The sequence below is a fragment of the Paramisgurnus dabryanus genome, chromosome 7, assembly GCF_030506205.2.
Source record: "Paramisgurnus dabryanus chromosome 7, PD_genome_1.1, whole genome shotgun sequence".
In the NCBI taxonomy this organism is placed as follows: Eukaryota; Metazoa; Chordata; class Actinopteri; order Cypriniformes; family Cobitidae; genus Paramisgurnus; species Paramisgurnus dabryanus.
In genome coordinates, this window is record NC_133343.1 from 28,321,312 (window position 1) to 28,343,404 (window position 22,093).

The following is a 22,093-nucleotide window of genomic DNA, read 5'->3' on the forward strand; positions in this document are numbered from 1 at the left end:
CGACATGGTGGTGAGTAAATTATCTGGATTTTTCTTTTAAGAAAATGGACTATTCCCTTAAAGAGTGCATATTAGCACCTCAAAGGTACATATTTGTACTGTATACCAAAAAAGTACATTTAAGGACTTTATTACAGTGACAGCTTTTGTACTTGAGTGTAGTTATAGTTATTAAGTGGCTTTGCAAAAATAGTTTAGATGTATTAGATGTGCATTTAGCCTTATCATTGTTGAACCCCTAAGAAGACAACTCTACAGCTATTAAATCTGGCTGCATGCTAGTACTGTGGGATGGTAGGGGTTGCAGTTTAAAAGGGATCCAATGAGGAAACAAAAACATTTGAACATTAAAAAAGTCATACCAGGACAGTGATTAAGCCTTTGGCACAGTCACACTTTAAATAAACAATACAATAAATAAATCTTTCATCTTTTTCTGAGAAATCTTTTTGGACTGAGTATGTGAGAAAGGGACGGTGAGAGATGTGTTGGACTGTCTTGTGGTTTAGGCTTGCTAATGATATTTATTCTATTCCTTCTTGTAGTGATGCTAAGGGTCTGGTCTCTCCAATATGAAGTCCATTTGTATTAGTGCAAACGTACAGAGAGATGACCCTCAATAAAACACACACAGACACACACGCACACCTGTAATGCCAGGCAGGGCTGAAGTGATTTTCTATCCCAATGTCCAATGGGACGGGTGTAAAAAATCTACTATACCTCCACAGTCTATGTTTTTCTGTATCAAAAGAAAAATTGTATCCTTATGTCCATCAGTTAAGCGTGATGATTGGCTGAGGAGAAAACTGATATGAATAATTTATGGAATGGTTGGATTTGTATTTAAAGGATTCTTCTGAACAAAAATAAAGCTAAAGAAAGACGACTCAAAAATACGACATCACTTCTTCAGTTATCAAAAAAATATTCATCAGCCAATCACTGTCTGTGCATCAAGTCAGTCATGTTTGATCACGTGATGATTCCTTCCAAGAGAAGAGGTCTATTTGAAATCTTCCATACTTGCATGGGATCATATACAGTACGTACAGGACACACAACACCTCTGATATCTTCACAGGCCCCTTTAGCTACTCACATAGAGAGAGTTTGTTTGAAGGAGAATAAAAGGAAAGAAAAAGGTGTCTTCAGTTGTGTGTTAAACACTGGAAGCGGTTCTTGAAATATAAGAGGCCATTTTTGGTGTGTGTCGCGTCAGATGAAGCAGGCGGATAACGGAACTTTGCGTACGTTTTGTCGCTTTCCGACTGGCCCCATGGGAGTTTGATCTTGGTGGCGTGGTTCACAATGACATCATCGCATGACCCAACATGCAGTGAGCCCAGGCCGTCTATGAAAAACTCTGAAAAACAAAATAAAGAAGTGAATTTTTGCACTTTAAATGTGTGTAATTGCAAAAAAAAAAAAAAAATGTGTGTAATTGCAACATTTAACCTCATAACTGGCACAGCAATTTATTAAGGGACACACCACTTTTATTTTGAAAATATGCTCATTTTCCAGCCGCTAGAGTTAAACATTTGATTTTTTACAGTTTTGGAAGCCATTTAGCTGATTTCCGGGTCTGGCGCTAGCACTTTTAGCATAGCTTAGCATAATCCATTGAATCTGATTAGACCATAAGCATCACGCTCAAAAATAACCAAAGAGTTTAGATATTTTTCCTATTTAAAACTTGACTCTTCTGTAGTTACATCGTGTACTAAGACCCACAGAAAACTTAAAGTTGTGATTTTCTGGATATTTTTCCTATTTAAAACTTGACTTTTCTAACTCTTTGGTTATTTTTGAGCGTGATGCTAATGGTCTAATAAGATTCAGTGGATTATAAGCTATGCTAAAAGTTGTACCGCCAGACCCGAATATCAGCTGAATGGATTCCAAAACTGTAAAAATCAAATGTTAAACTCTAAGGAAGCTGAAATATTACCATATTTTCAAAAAAAGTGGAATGTTCCTTTATAATGTTAATTAATAAATAAAACTATTCAAATCTTAATTTATAAACCTTCTCAGTTGATAGCATTTCTAACAAATGCCTCATTATTTGCACATCATGCAGATTTAATGTAATGTTTCGTTATTGATGCAAATGCATCTGCAATAGTAAAAGCACACACATATATTCATCGCTCATTTCAGTCTCACCTAGATGTGCAACACGGGCAAGCCGGGGGTCAAAGCCAACCTGCTGCACCTTGTCTGTCCTGGCAAGAAAGAAATTGATGACTCCATCAGTGACCACGCAATGAGGAAAGCCCTGGATGATGTGATGAAAGCCACGTCTCATGTGCAGACAGTCCCCGTCTTCCTCTCCAGCTTCAATTGATATCGTCTGCCTGTAGGTGGCAGTGTAGCCTGTAGCTTCACGTACTGCACCTCCGACCTAAACAGACATGCAAAACAGTCCAACACTAAGAACGATGTGGAGAAGATTGTTTAGTTAAGGGTATCTCTTTTTTTAGAATAAACTCTCTCTACATTTATATGCATCACATTGATGTATTTGGCACATGCTTTTATCCAAAGCAAGTTACAGTGCAGTACAAAGTCTAGGCCTATGTGTTATCAGTATTTGTCTTACCTGGAGCTCAAACATATAACTTTTGTGTTGCTAATGCAATGCTTAACCAGTTGAACGTTTATGTAGGACATTTTATATTTGTCTCTTATTCTTCAGGGCTTGAATCAAACTCTGGTGATTGTGTACTGTACACAGAAGACTCTTTGACTGGAAAGGTCACATAACTGACCCCCTATTCATCCATAATAAGCCCCAGAGCTGCAGACATAAGCAGACTATACACAAGTGTGTGCTGTTTTAGTAATATCTACTATTTTGTACTGAAATGTCTTCGTTTTGTTCCCTAAAGCGGGTATGTGTTGAAACTGATCCTGTTAAGATCTGATGCTGTATTCTGAAACCTGAAAAAACTGGTTAGAAATAACATGTTGCACATTGAAATAAAGTAAAACAGAGATTCACAATTTCATATTGGTGATATACGTGTTTGGTTAAATTAGGTGTATAAAAAAGTGTTCATGTTAGAATCAGGAACCATTTTTTCCAAATCTAATTCCCGGTAAGAGCAAACTTCGGCTCATCAATGAAAAAACTATGCGGCGTTCCATTTTAAGTGCCATTATTTTTAATGTGTAAATACTTTTTCTTATGCCATCTTAACATGCTGAAACGCAGTGGCGGCTCATATTTTGTCAAAATAAGTGCCTGCTGCACACGCGTCAAAACCGTTTATAATAAAAGAGACGCTCACGTTCACAAAATGCGAGTATCTGGCAAACGCAAGCGTCTCTTTTATCATAAACCCTTTAGACGCATCTACAGCAGGCACCCATTTTGACAAGACACATAAAGCACACAAGATCTCTCGACGTGCAGAACACATATTTTGAAAAAAGGAACCACACACATGACGGGATACATACATGTTGTGACGAACTTCGCATCAAGCCCCCTCGAAAAAGAAGTCACCGGCTGCCACTGCTGAAAACAACACAGCTCCAGAAGGCCCAAAATATTATCCTAAGCTGTCACTGGGGCAATACCTTTAAAAAGGTCATATTATGAACTATTATAGGTACAAATATGTATGAACTCTTTAGATGCAAAGTACTTTCTGAAAGGGTACTTCCCCCTATAGCCAGGGACCTTTTTTTCACCATTTCTGACAGTGTGTTTCAGTTTTTAACACCACACAAATGTTAGAACAAAATACAACCCATTTGGAACCAAATACAAATTTTTGGATAATCTTTAAGATGTAGTTATATAGTTGAAATAAAAAGCAACTAAAATAGGATAATTGAAACAGAAAGTAGTTCTAGACCACTGTTGTTTACATCTTGCAGAATGGTCTATAAGTAGCTATTCAAAGGCTGACATCTCACGAAATTGTAAACACAGGAAAACTATAAAAACATTCTGCTCTGTTTGTTTGAGAAATCTACCCACACAGGCACAATCACTTTCTTAGACTGTGTCTTATATATTGCATAATACAACAATGCTGCTCAGTCAATAAGAGTTTGCACGCTATAAGGTTATATCAGTAATGGTTATACCTATTTCTAACCATTGCACAGGCTGACACTTTTTTATTAACCATTGTTAAACAATAACAAGATGTCAAGCAACACCTTTACCACATGAGAGTTTTAATTAGCAGAGTCTGTGGAGACTGTTGCTGTGGATATTGTGAGCTGGGACCCCTGCCCTAAATGAGCACTGTTGTGAGTTCCTCACCACAGGAGAGACCTGATGAAACGCCTTGCATCACACGCAATGGAAAAATCCTTATGGGTGTACAGGCCACTTGCCATGGACACGATGATATACTTCTAAGCACATATTATTGAAACTGAAACACAACATATAAGGCTCAAAATTTACGTTGCAAACTCCAGAAATGTTGGTAATGTTTTTTCTGTAAAATTCAGCTATGAAGAATCTAAACAATAAGTGTGAGTGTAATTATTTAAACCAGTGTTTCCCAACCTTTTATCTGCCACGGCACAGTTTTGATAAGTAACAAATCATACGGCACACCCCTTTTACAATAAGCATTAACAGAACTGCAAACCTGTACTACAATGCTTTAATGACTTGTTAAACTAAAATATAAATTATACTGTATAAACCAGGGCCTCTCAAACTTTTGGGGCTAGGGACCCCTTACAGTGGAGAACAACTAAAATATGCTGGCCTGTTTTTACCCAGGATTGGGTCACTATTGGACATAACACACACTGCTGGGTTAAAATTAACCAACTGCTGGGCAGTACAGCACCATGGAGAGTTCCTCATCAGCCACTCCATTAGTCAGTGGTGGCCGGTAACTTCTTTTTTCGAGGGCGTGCGATGCGAAGTTCGTCACAACATGTATGTAGCCCATCATGTGTGTGGTTCATAATTTCAAAATACGTGTTCGGCGCATCGAGTGAACCAGTTTGCATCACGCGTCTAAAGGGTTTATGATAAAAGAGATGCTCGCGTTTGCCAGATACTCGCATTATCTCATGCGTAATCAGAGTTTACTGTTAAGGGAGTGTCTTGCGTGTATTTTGTGAACGTGAGCGTCTCTTTTATCATAAACGGTTTTAACGCGTTTGCAGCAGGCACTTATTTTGACAAAACAAGTGATGCACATGGTTTACATGACGCAACAAACAGATATTTTGAATTTGCGCCCCTCGGAAAAGCAGTAGCAGTCACGAGCCACTTCCTGAGGCTAAGCCACCCCAACTAATCTAAAACTAATTTCTAGTTAAGATTACTTTAAATGTGCATGCAACATTATAGCTCCCCACCAGATCAAGTGTGGTTTTTTCCAGCACGTCCACCAGCTTCTCCAGCTTTGTATTGGCAGTGAAGATAAAGTCATCATCCACCCACAGTACATACTTGGTGGTGACCTGTGACACGGCCAGGTTTCGACCAGCAAACCAACCCTGAGACATAAACATACTTAGAGATCACATCACAATGCTCCTAAACACACATGATGATATTAGCATTTTAGGAATGGGTCAGGAAAATCTACCTTTCCAAACGGCATGATGTAATGTTCAATAAATGGGCCCGACACAGTTTTTGGGTGTTCGCTGTCATCCGCTATGACTATTGTAACCGTAGGGTAGTACCGTCGAATGCTATCAATTAAATCCTGGAGCTTGTCATAGCGCAGGAAAGTTTTAGTTGCTATGGTCACAAGCGCGCTGATGTTGTACTCTGAGAATGATAAATGTGAGAGAAAACACATGGCTATAATTTACTCATTTGCAGATGAAATTGCACCCACAGAAGTCTGTAAAAACATCAGCAGATTTATGCAGTGGTGACACATCTGTCATTCATAAAATCATTATGTAGTTATTTCAAACTTACCATTAAATACTATATCAAGTAAATAACAATGATGAACATGAAAAAGATTCTCACATAATTTACTCATCCTCATGATATCCAAAATTTCTTCCTTTCTTCCATTGAACACAAAATAATAATTTTACATCTAAATGCCATAATGCTTTTTCTTATTTGGGAGTCAACATGGCAAAACCCTAAAAGCACACCCATTCATCATTAAATCATGGCGAAACTTGTCATAAGACACACAAGAACCAATCATCTATTATGATCTACAGTAAGAACCAGTCATGATTTAGTGATGGGTGTATGTGCTTTTTGGAGCTTTGACATGTTGGCTACCATTTAAAGTCTCGCTATAATCAATAATCTTATCAGTTAAAAGTCATCTTTGAGTTAATAATAGCATATGTAAAAGTTTTACCTCGAACGGTGTGTTTTCAAATATTTCCCAAAATATCTTCCTTTGTGTTCATCAGAATAAAAAAATATATATAGGTTTTTGGGTGAACTATCCCTTTAAAATAACATGACTGCAGTTTTATACTGAAATTATTATTTGTGTTCAATTGAATAAAGGAAATCATAGCATTTACAATAAATCTATTGTTGCCTCTATATGCAAAGAATAAATGAAATTCTAACAACATAATGTCTATATTTTCATGCATTATTGCTTTACTGTATATTAGTGTTTGATTTGGCTTATTTACCTTTATCTGCATCAGAGCCTGTATTGTAGAGCTTGGGTGTCACTCCGTGCCGTATCTTTATGGTGAAAAGCACTTGATGTCCGTCTGTTTCTAACTGCACTAAATCACATCCACAAAAAAAATTATATATGAAATATATAGCCAATAAACTGACAGCTGCCAACATAGGCAGATATTGCAAGACTAGTCCTATCTACTTGAATGGGGAAAGACAGATATTTCTAAAATCACATATTAAAAAACATATTTCTGACCAAAAATTAAACCTGTACCCTAACTTTTATTTCTTAAGGCTCAAATTGAGCTAAATTACACTTTCTTAGTTCTTGTTTTAGCTACTGTGCATCCAGACAGGGTGGCAAGATCCTCACAGGACTCAAAGTCCCTCCCCAGAGAATCCTCAGTCTATTGATTAAAGGGGACAGAGAATGAAAAACCATTTTTACCTTGTCTTTGTTTAATAATGGTAGTCTACCCACATTCACGAACATACAAAAAGTGCTAAACATCTCAGTCTCACAGAAATTCCTCTTTTAGAAATGTCAGCCAGAAAACGGCCCAATCTGAAAAACTTATGCTTATGACATCACAGGCATCTCACAGCCCCTCCACTTTAAAATAATTGGCTACATTTTTTGAGTGGCAGCAAAGTCAGCCAATCAGTAATGAGATTGGAAGTTAAGCCAGTAGGGGGAGCCAAATAGGTGCAAAACCACTTCCACCCTAATAGAATCCCCCACCCTAATAGAGCTATATGAGAGAGATTTTTAGGAAGCTTCTAAGGCATTACAGACCCAAACGCAGCCCCGCCGCTCCCATAACGCGCATCACAATAATAATTAGGCAAATAATAGCCTAATGAAAAAAAATTATAATGCTGAAATTATTTCATTAGCCTATAGAAATGTTATTAGGCACTTTTTATCTATGTAGGCTATATGTTACAAAAAAGGGGGAACGAGATAATTAAATTGCTCTAGAAAGTACGCCCCCCAGCCTTTGATAGTCTGTGCCGCTTGAACGCGCGGGCGCCTGACGAAGTTTGACAGAGGCCGTTTCTCAATCCGAAGGCTGCAGCCTCCAGAGGTCGCATTTCTAGGCTGCATACGTCATCAAAACTTTCTTATTTCGTAATATTAGCGATTATAAAGTTGACTATTATTCTTAGTTAATCGTACATTGTTGTAATATGCTTATGACTTGCTAATGTAATGTTCAGTTACCTGAAATAAACCAGGCTTGATGACGTATGCAGCCTGCATATGCGACCTCGCGCAGGCTGCAGCCTTCGGATTGAGAAACGGACAGTCAGTAGGCAACTTTTGGAAATGGCCCGAAAAGACAGCAGGAGTCAGGATCGGAAAAAATAAAAAAAGAAGAAACTGCGGGATGATGCCCATGCATCACTTGCAGGTAAGTCCATCATGTTTAATCATTCCTTAATAAAGAGAAATGCGCATGGGCTGCAGCTGCTGCTAATCGTAATGCGCCTCGAACTTGCTGTGCTGACATTAATGTTAGCAAACTATGTTGTTATAATTTATAATCTCAGTGCAAGCTAAATTGAGATTTTACTGTAAAACATTACCTATGCATATGCATTTTACAAATAACTGACGTCAGCTGTTACTTTTTTACTACGTTTCTTTAGATATTGAGCAGTAGTTTATTTTGTGGTTTATTTTGATGTGACGGTGGTTAAGACTTTCTCAGTAAAGGTTAATGTTAGCAGTCAGTGCACATGCTAGGCTAACAATTCCTGACTGTTAAATATATATAAATATAAAACGTCATTATGATATAAGGCAACCATTACTGTGACACTCAGTTCTCTGAATCATTGTTTTATTTAAGAATATTGAGTATTCTTGTTTACTTAGTGATGTTTATTTAATGTAATTTATTTAAAGTGACATTGTACTTGGGAAAAACATGTCTGGATTATTTTGATAATTTAAGTTTGGTAATTTTTTTCTATTTTGCTATTCTATAAAAGTTTGCACTTTCAAATGTGTAGCCTAATGTGTGTTGGCTAAAGCTGTGAAGATTTTACTTTCTGCTATTATGTTATATGTTTGGTAATAAAAAATTAATCTGGCAAAAACAAACGTTTCTTTTTGTCAGGGTCGGGGTGGGGGGCATTAAAAAGGAATTATGCTTAGGGCACCAAAATGGCTAGCAGCGGCACTGCCCAAACGAACATTTTTTTGTCTACATGTCACATCACAGAACAAGGATAAATACCCAGTTCAATCATTCTATGTCACCTTTAATAATTGGTTCTTTAAATTGGAAGGCGGGACTTTCATCTCCTGATCTTTGCACTGTCCCTATTCAAAGTAATAGTAGAACTCAATTTTGTTAGATTCAATATCTTTGGTAGCATCATGAGACTGCATAAGTTATAATGCTCTTCATACAAAAAATTGTGCTAAATAGCACTAAAGCTCGTAATCATAGGGGAACCATTTTTTGTGCAATATAGCACCTATAAAGCACCTACTGTATGAAAAACCATCTGGGGGTGATATAGCACCACTATAGCACCACCAGATATGGTTCCATATAGCACAATATGGTTCTACACAGGTGCTATATGGCACTTAAAATGGTTCCGGTATGATAACGAGCCAGTGAACCACTTTTGTGGTTTGTTTTTAGAGAGTAGGCAGCAAATCTGTGGGACATATAAACACAGTAGCTGCATCCCAATTTGGAATGGAATAAGCAATTTCATGGGGTCTTTAATGGTTTTTTCTTTAGAAACTACCCAGGAGCTGCATACCTGTGTCAGCGGTGCTGGGGTGGAACAGAGTGTTTGTGTATGTGATAAACTGAAGCTGCCGGTTCAGACTGGGTAAAAGGCTGCTGCTCAGGGTCATGTGCATCTCGCCTTCACCTCTGATCTTTACCCCCTCCACCTCTGCTGCTAGATTAAATGTGCCTAGAGATGCTGAAAAGTTTAGCTACAGTAAAAAAAAGGGAGTGAAAAACAATAAAATTAGAAAAATTGCTTTATTTCTTCAGCCTCTTGATGATCTAATACAGTACATATCTTGCTTTTTCCTGGCATGGGTTAAAGAGTCTAATGAGTCATCATTTAGACCTATTATTAAAAAATCGGTAACACTTTACAATAACAGTACATGAATAATCATGTACTAATACATAAATTAATAATTACTTTAATATGAAGTAATGATATGTTAAGCCATGTACTAATCAATAACTAACCATAACTATGTCATGAGTCATATGAATTCATGCATGAATTACAGCCCCCTTAACTACACATGAATACATGTTTGTTAGTTAATGCATTAATTAACACTTTGGGTAACCGACTTCAAACATGCTCTTGAACAGTGGTTCCCAACGGTTCGCAGGATTTGATGCTTTGTTTGAGGTCAAATAAAGATGCATAAAATGTTCCACTTATAATTTTAGAAACAAAAGATATTTTTCAAATTCATGTGCTCACAATACCAAGATAGCAGGTAGTTTTAGTATTTTATTATGTAAGATAATTGTTCTCTATTTTTGTGTGCTTGTCAATGTAGATTGCAAAATCAAAAGGAAGGTGGATGTAAGCGTTACGGCCTACAACAGGCTGTCCGCTCGTTGCACTTGTGGTCTGCTGCTTTTGGCGCTGTCAAAATATTTCAGTTAAAATCATTCTGACTATTCCTCAGAAAAGACAAAAATGTTAACCAAAGTCACAATGCCAAATGTATAGTGTTCATATAAAGACCATCAAACCGTCAATCATACCAGTTTATTTGTGAAAGCTATTAAAATGTTATCTTGATGTTATTTTAATTATTGTTTAATTAATTTTTCGCATTGTATCAGGATCAGCGTTCAGCCAGGGGCGGATCTACGGGTGGATTGACAGCTTGCCCACCCAATCAGATTCATGGAAATACATTATGTTTTTTCATTCAAACCGTAATTCTTCAACCATTTGAACTATCAAAAAATTATAATTGCTCTTAAAGAAAACAAATTGCGCTTTTTGGCAATATATGGTTTATTACGGTAATGTCTTGCTTTCCGTCCACCAATCGCTGCTGTCATCTAGAGCGGAAGAGGCGGGTTTGAAGAGAGCGCGGTAGGTTAGATTGCACTGAGTAGCAGATTCATGTGAACGTGTGGATCAACGCGGCAAAGAAAAGACTTCTAAATAAAAACGGTGTACACCAGCAACACTAAAGTTAACTCGCTCTTGGTGGCTCGGGACTCGACGGCCCGACTGGACTGTTTAAGTTGATTTTCAATAAAGCAGTGTTGAATTTTTTGCTTCTGGGTCCTCTATGTTTCAGAACCAGTGCTTAGGTAAGCCACGGGCGTTTAGCTAAATAAATGCTCAATGCTTAAATAGTTCATCGTAAATCGTTGTAATATGCTTATGACTTGCGAATGTTATGCTTATTGAATTGAAATAAACCAAGCTTAATGACGTATGCAGCCTGCATATCCGACCTCCGGAGGATGCAGCCTTCTGTTTGAGAGATGGACGATTGTAATACAGTTAGATTGAATAACGTATGTAGATTGAATTAATGTATGATTAGGTCATGACTTTACTTGAGGGGGCACATCATTACTAACTCATCGTTAACTACTCATAAACTAACAAAAATTCATGATTTGTTAATGTATGATTAGGTCATGACTTTACTTGAAGGGGCACATCATTATTAACTCATCGTTAACTACTCATAAACTAACATAAATTCATGATTTGTAATGGTATCATTAGGTCATGACTTTACTTGAGGGGGCACATCATTATTAACTACTCATAAACTAACATAAATTAATGACTTGTTAATGTATTATTGTGTAGGACCTACACGATGACTTTTCTTGGAGGGGTACACTGTTAAAAAGTTATCAATTACACATTCTATACAAATTCAGCTCATCAAAATCCTAATTTTTGGTGGTTTTAAAGGAGAGGAGCAAATGTGAAAATTGGTCAGACATTTGGAAGGGGTAATAATGGCTTAAAAGAAGAACAAGACAGATCCTGTATGTGCATTTTGATAATAAGACGAGCCAGTTCACACAATAACCATCGTCTGTAGGCTAACACTGATTTAAATTTAGAAAGAATAGCGTCTGTCACTCTTAATGGCAGTAGTGGAACTAATTTTAATTATTAATCCATAATTGCACATTTAATGATTAAGGTTAACTGTAAATGTTGCAAGAAATCCAGTGCCATTCAATTTTTTTAGCTCAGCTGCAGGAGCAAATGTATAAACAGTTTTGCATTACAAACCTAAACATTTTGCATTAACAAAAGTTATTTTCGTTCTTCTAGAGAGCATGTTTGATATGGGGTATGCAAAGTGTTAATTAATGCATTAACTAACAAACATGTATTAATGTGTAGTTAAGGTGGGTAATTCATGCATGAATTCATATGACTCATAACATAGTTATGGTTAGTTATTGATTAGTAAATAGCTTAACTCATCATTAGTTCATATTAAACTGATTATTAATTTATGTATTAGTACATGATTATTCATGTACTGTTATTGTAAAGTGTTACCAAAAAATCAATTCAGAATAATTCATGTAAACATAAAACGGCACTGTCTTTTTGACAATGAAAGGTAAATAATAAAGACTTTTTTAAGATGTCAAATAAATATTTGGTGTCCCCAGAGAATGTAAGTAAAGTTCTAGTTAAAAATACCATATAGATAATAATTTATTATAATGTGTTAAAATTGCCACTGTAGGTGTGAATAAAAATGTGCCGTTTTTGGGTGTGTCCTTTTAAATGCAAATGAGTTGATCTCTGCACTAAATGGCAGTGCGGTGGTTGCATAGTGCAGATTAAGCTGCAGAATTATTCCCTTTCTGACATCACAAGCGGAGCCACATTTTAATGACCTATTTTTTACATGCTTGCAGAGAATTGTTTACCAAAACAAAGTTACTGGGTTGTTCTTTTTCAAATTTTCTAGGTTGATAGAAGCACTGGAGACCCAATTAGCACTAAAACATGGAAAAGTCAGATTTTCATGATATGTCCCCTTTATAGGAAAATAATGTTTTTCACTAAATGAGCACAAGTATATAACATTTAAATGTGCAAAGATAACAAACAGACAGTATGTAGTAAGCAGTGCACATACATATATTATGCAAAAACAAACTTTTATTTTGTATGCGATTAATCGCGATTAATCTTTTGTCAGCCCTGAAAAATATACTATAGTATACTCTTAAAAACTATAGTGCTTCACAATGCCATAAAAGAACAAAAGCTGATGCCTGAATATGATAATCTAAACCAGGAGTCTCCAACATTTTTGTGAACAAGGGCTACCACAATGAATAAAACATATATATAGTCTTTATTAAAAAAATTACTTGTTGATATGTTTTATCATTGTTTGAAATGTTAACATAGACAAAAGAAGCTGATTTAATATAAAAATATGTAGTAAATAAATATTAAAATTGAGGCTACTAATAGAATGTGCTTTGGCGAGCAACTCACAGACGCCGTGCGGGCCCCCGGGCACCAAGTTGGAAACCTCTGATCTAAAACATGTCAACATATATCTGTAATATGACTTACACTATAAATATCTCTGGGCAGATCTTTTAAGGCCAAACCTGCAACACAAATCACAGTCATGTATTGTTAATGTCTAGCTAACTAAATCATAACCCACTCAACTACCCTCGATTACCAATAAAATCCATTCAATAATCTAATAAGATGCTCTTTCCAGATCTCACATATCTTCTTATTATTATTCAGAACTGGGAAACTTATCCTATCATTAACGTGATCTGGAAAAAGATCAAGCCATTTCCAATTCCTGAACAGATGTTTATCATGAGAAGAAACCTCAACAGACACGTTTCAAAATCACGGTGATCCTGACATTATTTATGACTATTATTTGAATGAGACTGAATAAAGCTGAGTGAAAAGTGTGAATAGGTTTGTTAAAACAGTTTACACAAAAATGAAAATAATGCATTATTTAAACCTTTGTGGTTTTACAAAAAAGTATGATAGCTTTGTGTAAGAAACAAAATTTTCTTTTCCTGAAAGTCCTGAAAGTCATCCCTTTTACCAAAACTCTCAAATTGGGGTTAGAGTTGAAAATGTGCACTGACTTGTGCAAGGTTTGACCTAATTTATGGCAAAATTCATAATGATAATTGTTAAAAAATTCTCCTTTGTGCTCCACATAAAAATAACACAGCATATGAGTTTAAAACAACATGAGGAATAATTAAGTAGATAAAATATATATATATATATATATATATATATATATTAGAGCTGGGCATAAATTAATCTAGATTAATCTCATTCAAAATAAAAGAATTTTTTTTGCATAACATATGAGTTTGTGCTGTGTGTAATTAATATGTATATATAAAAGCACACACATTCATGTATGTATTCAAGAAACATTTACATGTGAATATATATTTATTTATATTTTTATATATTCTAAATTATATATAAATAAAAAACTATATTTAATTAAAACATTTCTTAAATGTATATATATTATATACATAATATTTACACACATCACAAACTCATATGTTATGCAAAAAAGTACTTTTATTTTGTATGAGATCTAGATTAATCTATGCCCAGCCCTAATTTTTATTTAGGATGAACTACACTAATTCTGTACATCAATAATAAATATTTATTTATATATTCATTTAATACTTTACAGTCTAATTAATTTGACTGTTTTCAGTATATTTTTCAGTATGTTCAAGTTCAAAGCAATACCTGGTATAAGGATAGTTTTAAGTGGCCGAACCTCCACACCCTGTGTTGGGTACTGCAGAGGGCTGTTAGCTTCAGCTACAATCAGCAGATCAGCTGGAGTCTGCGACCTTTACACACATAAACATGCATATCTTAAATGTTATCTTCAATGATTTGCTTAGAAAGAATTTAAGTTAAGCATAAAATGCCTTGTGTGCACAAATGCACATTGCCAAATGATGCTAATGGATAACATAGGCCAAAACATTACCATTATGCTCGTTTAATTATGTGAAACATGCACCATAATTAATTGACAGGAAATGATGCAAAGCACCTCATTTGGAAGCTCTGGTACTCTTTAGCGCGCCTTCTCTTCATCTCGTGGAGCTGGGAGGGCTGGAAGGCAGTGTGCAGGGGATGGGCAGACACTCTTGGGAACAGCAGTTGTGCAAAGGGCAAGTTGACCCCTTTGCCCTCTCCTTCACATACACATCCATTGCGAGCCAGCAGCCTTGCGGAATATAAGCAGGGATATCCCAAATTAGTCTGTGACTATTTTTGTATGTGGTACAACCAATATTTTGCAATCATTTATTTACCATCATTTATACTTTTTCACAAATGTTAGGAAATAACAAATGACTTATTACAAATATGTTGTCATCTACAGTAGACGGACTGACCTTGTCACACTCTCTCTTACACGGTACGGGATGGTGCTAGCGCTGGGATCTGGATCAGGAAGTCTTTCCTCCAGCAGCCGTTCAGCTCCAGGGCCAGGTCTGTACCGAACATCCACCGTGCTGTAGACCCGAGTGGGCCAGGAATGTAGGACCGCCACAACCAGCACCACTGATGCTACCAGAGCTAACAGCACAGTCTTTCGTAGGGAACGCATGCTACAAGCTAAAATATACAAACAAACACAATAATAGTAAGTATTATGTATATAAGTATATATGTTCATGCAAAACCATTACTTAAAATTTATTATTCTCCTGTTGTTATAGTATGGTCTTTGGTCATTCGCCCTGCTGGTCCCGCCCCGCCCTCCTTCGTCCCCACTGGTATCGCCCAAGCTCTCCTTCGTTCCCACTGGTCCGGCCCAACTCTCCTTCATCCACGCTGGTCCCGCCTAGCTCTCCTTTGTCCCCGCTGGCCTTGCCCAACTCTCCATCGTTCCCACTGGTCCCCCCAGCTCTCCTTCGTCTCCGCTGGTCCCACCCAGCCTCTCACTCCCTTCTCCACTATCAACATCAGGCAGCAAATCAGCCATGAGACAACTGGCATCTGTTTACACCCCAGCTCATCTTCAGTGTGCTGGCAACATAGGGTCGGAGAAGCTAGGGCATAACCATCTGCCAGCCATCTCAGGGGAGTTTCCCAAGTATCCATCTCCAAGACCCTGACTCCATCTTGGCCCTTTGACCTATCTATCATCTCAACCGTGGCCCGTCTTCTCTCTAGCTCCGCCAGGCTCCCTCGTCCATCCGGCTCCGCCTTGGTCAGTAGTCATCCAGCCTCCACTTCAGGATTCCACTCCTCTGGCTTTACCTCGTCACTCCATCCCACCGGCTCTGTTGGGCTCCTCCCACCTCCAGCTCCACCTCAGAGTCGTCGGCTCTGCCCTGGCTTTCCGGCACCTCGGCTTCCTCCGAACTCTCCGCCTGCTCGGCTCCGCCCAGGTCTTCTCTACCAGTGCTTACGTGATCATCACTCATCCCTAGGGTGTCGAGTACTATTACTCCTCCCTGGGTTATGCTATGTGTGTGTATTATCAATCATTGTATTAATTAAAGTTCTATGTTTATTGTATTCAATCGTCCTCATCGTCTCTCTTCACCAGCTAACACCTGTCTTACATAATGAAGCATTGGTATTTTCTAATAACCCTTCATGTAATTTATTTTTACTTAATAAACAAGGAAACACTGTTATTGTAAGACTTTAACATACTCACTCTATCCAGTCAGAGGGAGAGGTACTGTAAGTTGCCATTACTGCTCCTAAATGTCCATGGCACTGAATGGCTCAATCTTGATGTGACTGACCAAAGTTAATAGAGCTGATGGAGGCCTCTCTCCATCTACTAAAAAAAAACATGTATGGAATATATTTGTAACACATTGTATATATTACTTATTGAACCATACTTTTTTTTTATCTGGTGCTGTCTACAATAAAGATACATATTTATATTATATTTCAGTCTTTAAATATTTGATTGAAAATCACATTTATTTTATCTTGCCAATATAAACGTAGTACAAAAAATAACACCAAAGGTAATAAGTAAATAGTATCATAATATGTGCAAAAGTATGTGGACATCCGAACATCACGACAATGTGTGATATTTAAACTTTTTATTTCATAAGCATTAATATTTGTAAGGCATAGGTCCTCGCATTTGCTGCTACTGCTTCCACTCTTCTTGAAAAGATTATTGGTAGATGCTGAAACATGGCTGTATCCTCCAGGGAATTGTTCCCATTTAGACACAAGCACATCAGTGAAGTCATACACTGCAATGTTGGGTGAAGGGTCTGGCTAGCTGGCAGCTTTCCAAATTCATTAATATATATATATATACTTTTGGCCAGAGTACCATGTAGAGTACATTGGTTTAAAATATAAACTGGTTAAACAATACTGAAAACCACTGCTTAGGTATGTTTGTAATTCATTTGGATGCATCTTCCAACCTCTCTCCCGAAATGTTTTTCTTAGTTTTTTGATCTATTATAGACCATTAAAACTAAGCATCAGAATTACATAAAACACCAAAGAGAAATCCAAAACCAAGCAGTGCTTAGCATTTAAATTAGTCTATCACTGTTGATGATTCGTGCTGTATTGGGTGGAGATGCTCAAATGATACTGAGAATGCTTTGAAAATTGTGAAAATGATGATTATAGGAATGTCCATTTATGTTACTCCAGTTCAAACTAATTGAAATATGAATTATTTCCACTTTGGTGGATACAAAAAAAGGCATTTTGGCACAATACTTGAATTAACACAAACTAAATGTTTAAATAAATAAATGCACTCCAGATGTTTATATTTCCCAAAATGTAGACTACTCTTAAAAACAAAAGATAATGTTGTATAGTAGGATTTACTGTGTGTGGCTGCTAATGTTTTTGAACTTTTAAGTATTTAAACATTATAGAGTATTTTCACAGTATAAGTCACTAGTGTAAATAATACTACAGTACAGAATAGGGATGCACCGATACCGATACTGGTATCGGGTATCGGCCTCGATACCACATTTTCTAAAGTACTTGTACTCGTTAAAAGTCCCCCGATACCTGGAATCGATACCACGGTCTGAGAAATGTCTATGTTTGAGCGGCGTGGAAGGGGTTAATGCCTCTTGTGTTGTCCAAAGAGGCAGAGTTTACAACAAACTGGAAAACTAGTCCTTTGTTTTTTTGTTAAATTATATGACTAAAGCTGTTACCTGTAAATTTAAATCATGTTTTTTATTAAGTACTCGGTATCGGTATCGGCAAGTACTGAAATGCAAGTACTTGTACTCGTACTCGTATTCCAAAAAAGTGGTATTGGTGCATCCCTAGTACAGAATACTATAGTATACCTGTACATTAACAAAGTGTATCAATTTTTATAATATCCTACAGTAAGTATACCACAGTATTTTTATATGTGTAGGGATGACTTTGGTTGCAAAACATCACAAATTTGTGAAAGTACAAATAAATGAACGTCGCCTACCTTCCCCAAAAAGCAGTGGCGGTTTTAGGGAGGGGCCAGCCAGTGCCCCTGTGACAACAAGCTTGGACCCCCTTGTTGTGGCCCCCCTAAATGTGGGGTGTGAAATGATTTTTACTAATTTTTTTGCGATCGTTGTTTTTTACATCCGTAATCAGACAGTAGCATAAACATTGTATTTGGCCTGTTAATGCCTTTAGTGCAAACTGCAAAAAAAAATTTCAAGAAATAAAATCTTTGTATTTTTGTCTTGTTTTCAGTAAACATATCTGAAAATTCTTAAATTAAATTGCTTTTTCTTGATAAGCAAAACGACCCCCCAAAAAAATAAGTCTAGTTTTTAGACCAAAAATATCATTTTATGCATAAAACATGTATTTAGGGTTTAAGAATTTTTTTTTTTCTTACCCCATTGGCAGATTTTTTGCTTGCTTTATGCACAAAATCACTTACATTTGATACATTTTGTCTAAAAACTAGACTTATTATTAGACTTAATTTGTAGATATTCTTCCTGAAAACAAGACAAAAATACTAAGATTTTTTTTCGGTAACACTTTATTTTACGACCCGCAAAGTACCGCGTAATTAAACCGAATTTACAGCGTACCTATTTGTAACAACAGGGTAGGTAACCTGTAGGTATAAGGGAATAATATTTTAAGTTTGGGGTAATAAGGGGGTAAGAATATGAAGAATTATAAATTATTTATACTCTAAGTATTTTATAACAACAGGGTACCTATTGTAATATTACGTGGTATGTATGACTTAGTCAAGTCTATGGGGAAATTATGTTTTATTTATTTTTTATTGTGAATTTTTCATATTGACTACTGAATGTTGTATACAGTCAATGTCTACGAGCCACATCGGCAAATAAATATAACAGCATATCACTTTTATTTTAGTAGCCTATATTACTTGCTTTTAATAACAAAAGTCCAGCTGATTTAATGTGGTTATCTTTTTTTTTAAGGTAAGTACAATACAAATAGCAACTTATTCCCTATTTACCAGGAAACTCCTACATTTGCGGACATATTTGAAGTGGTGCTTTGCAATTTATTTACTGTAAACACAAGTATTTTAGCCAAATATAATTTATGAAATGGCAAACCAGAATGAAACAACAGCAGATATCAGCTCGCTAAAGCAAAAGACGACTACATGCGTAGGTTAGTGCGCAGGTGTAGAGCGCGCGGCCGTCTGCAGGAGGTTTGCTGGAACGCGATCCTGAGGTGAAATTTCTTTAAGAGGTTTTAAAAACGTTCTACACTGTGGAGTACGACTGCGAGTGATGTTAGCAGGTTCCGCATGCTGGATAAGGTGACTGGTTTTGTTAATACATGACTCACGCATTTCAAACAATGTTTTTCAAGAAAGTTGCTAGCTAACGGTAGCCGGTTAGCTAGCACATAAGTAAGCCTAAAATTTATAAACGTAACTGGCTTAGAAAACTCTGTTTCTGTCAAGGCACAGTGAAGAAACATTTACTGAAGGCTTTCATTTATGTTTTTTATATGTAATGCAGAACAGCATTTGTGAGACGACATCAACTCATCATCCGAATGGACAAGAACACCAACAGAGGAAGCCAAGCCGCAAAAACAATGAAAAATTGTCATGACTTTTTATTTTAAATAAAAGTTATGTGATAATAAACATTAAGTGTTGGCTTAATTAGTGTTTTAAAGATGTTTTGAAATAAGTTGTTTTAAAATAAAAATAACAATATTCTGTATGTTTATGGTATTTACCCTATAACAAGAGGTGAACAAAGCACCACTTTAGTTTACAGCCCGCAAATATGAGAGTTACCTGGTACATACACAGAACAATCGGGGAATAAGCCCCACTTTAGTTTACAGCCCGCAAATATGTGAATTACCTGGTACATACACAGAACAATCGGGGAATAAGCCCCACTTTAGTTTACAGCCCGCAAATATAAGAGTTACCTGGTACATACACAGAACAATCGGGGAATAAGCCCCACTTTAGTTTACAGCCCGCAAATATGAGAGTTACCTGGTACATACACCGAACAATCGGGGAATAAGCCCCACTTCAATTTACAGCCCGCAAATATAAGAGTTACCTGGTAACTCCTGTATACATATACAGATCAAAGAGGTACAAGTTGCTATTATTTTTATTGTGTGTTATATTTTATTTGCCGACGTGGCTTGTAGACATCAACTGTAGGCTATACAAAACACTTCATCAGGTAAGTAGCAAATATAAAAAAAAAAACATATTACACATAGACCATATAACCCATAGACGTAAGTCATACATACCACGTAATATTACAATATGTACCCTGTAGTTATGAAATACTTAGAGAATAATTTTCCATATATTCTTACCCCCTTATTACCCCAAACTTAAAATATTATTCCCTTATAACTACAAGTACGTACTGTAGAGGTACTCTGTTGTTACAAATAGGTACGCTGTAAATTCGGTTTAATTACGGGGTACTTTGCGGGTCGTAAAATAAAGTGTTACCTTTTTTTCTTATAAATAATTTACGTATTTTAATAAATATATCCCTTGGGCTGCGGCTACTGTCACGAAAAGTCCCTTTTGCATAACGTCTAAACAAGTAATAAAGTTGCATGAATTTACAATATTGCATGCAGCGTTACTCAGATCATACACCCACTTGCTAAATACAAACGCTTATATTTCGTGTGATTACCGTTTTAAAAAATGAACTTACCAACAGACCGCAACAGCTGTGTTAAGGTTTTTTGGGAAACATTCACAACTCAAGTGCACGTCTGTTACAGAAGTAAGGTTTGGATGAGCTCCCTTTTAAGCATGGACTTTAACATAGCCCCACCTCTTTTTCTCTCTTTCCGTTTGCATCCATGTCTATTTTAAACAGAACAAAAATGATAGCATCTGGACTGCATTTGGATGCATTAAATATTCTTCGTGGGAAACAGTTGCACACTGGGTTACAAAGCGTATTCTTATTGTTGTGACCACAAAATAGCGATGCCATCAAAATTGAATTAGTGCCAATCAAGTGCGCTCCTGGAATATGAAAAACACAACATATATAGCGAATAAATCTGTGGATTAACTATTCACGTGCATTGGTGACAGACACCCATTTATCGGGCTGTGAAGCAAATGCGCATCTCTTAGACATCAAAGAAACGTGTAAAACGCCCAGTGTATGCGACTACCCTCCCTTTAATATTAACGGTATAGTCTGTACAGCAGGCCAGTGTGCGGTGATTCCTAGTCTAATGTAAACTATGCCCAGACAGGCCGCACGGCTGACAAGATGCACCGTTGGCGGTTTCAGACATAAGCCTTTTAAAACCCTGGCAAGGAATCAATAGCCATTAAGGGGTATAAACTGGCGTTCTCATAATTTCCACTGTTTCAAGTCCATCTGTACAGCAATACATACCGCTACCGAAATGGCCTATGGTCGCCATATGTCACAGCATCCACATAAAATACCATAAGGCAATGCAGAACCAAAATTCTATTAGAAATGCAACGTATCCTTTAATCAGACTGCATGCAGGATCAGATAGCACATAGTAAATGAATTTTGCATCGCAATTTTAATTGAATTGACTTAAACGTCCACTAACAACAAATAAATCCGCCGGAAATTAGTGCCTAAATCATTTCATTGCCTAACACGCCAGGATGAGCGACCAAATCTGTTCAAATAAATCTTACCTGCAATGTCGCCACCAAGAGGGATCTCCTACCCTTAAAATAGCCCCGGTGCGCTTGTCACATGGATGCAAACAGCTGATAAATGGAGAAAATCCGGTGGCATGACATATACCTCAGAATGGAGAGGAGCAGAGAGGAGTCGGGCTACCCCTCTGTCGTAATAGCGACGGAGGGCTGCAGCACGCAAGATGCGCTCCTCTGAGCGGTGGAGAGAATGGATGCAGCTTCTTACAACA

The 22,093-nt window shown here is 36.9% G+C and overlaps 1 protein-coding gene across 3 annotated transcripts; it reads right to left on the reverse strand.

Moving 5' to 3' along the window:
• Positions 1 to 22: 22 nt before the first annotated feature.
• Positions 23 to 22,085, reverse strand: b4galnt1b (beta-1,4-N-acetyl-galactosaminyl transferase 1b). 3 transcript variants are annotated; one of them, XM_065272707.2, is made up of 12 exons: positions 21,858 to 22,085; positions 16,362 to 16,487; positions 15,085 to 15,307; positions 14,736 to 14,912; positions 14,420 to 14,526; positions 13,229 to 13,266; positions 9,410 to 9,590; positions 6,625 to 6,723; positions 5,586 to 5,773; positions 5,353 to 5,493; positions 2,173 to 2,410; positions 23 to 1,366 (listed from the first exon to the last, which is right to left on the reverse strand). In XM_065272707.2, exons 3-12 carry the CDS (start codon positions 15,297 to 15,299, stop codon positions 1,152 to 1,154), a joined length of 1,599 nt encoding a protein of 532 aa, XP_065128779.1. In that variant the 5' UTR covers positions 15,300 to 15,307; positions 16,362 to 16,487; positions 21,858 to 22,085; the 3' UTR covers positions 23 to 1,151. The 3 variants fall into 3 exon arrangements, with proteins under 3 accessions (XP_065128779.1, XP_065128777.1, XP_065128778.1); XM_065272705.2 differs by having other exon boundaries at positions 16,362 to 16,490; XM_065272706.2 differs by lacking the exon at positions 21,858 to 22,085 and adding an exon at positions 20,872 to 20,942 and having other exon boundaries at positions 16,362 to 16,490.
• Between the last annotated feature and the right edge of the window lie 8 nt (positions 22,086 to 22,093).

Coding starts and splice junctions, on each gene's coding strand:
- b4galnt1b (XM_065272707.2), bottom strand. CDS start 15,299: ATGCGTTCCCTACGAAAGACTGTGCTGTTAGCTCTGGTAGCATCAGTG. Junction 9,591..13,228: donor TGCCCAGAGATATTTATAGT/GTAAGTCATATT, acceptor TTTTTACTGTAG/CTAAACTTTTCAGCATCTCT. Junction 1,367..2,172: donor TGCCCGTGTTGCACATCTAG/GTGAGACTGAAA, acceptor TTTGTTTTTCAG/AGTTTTTCATAGACGGCCTG.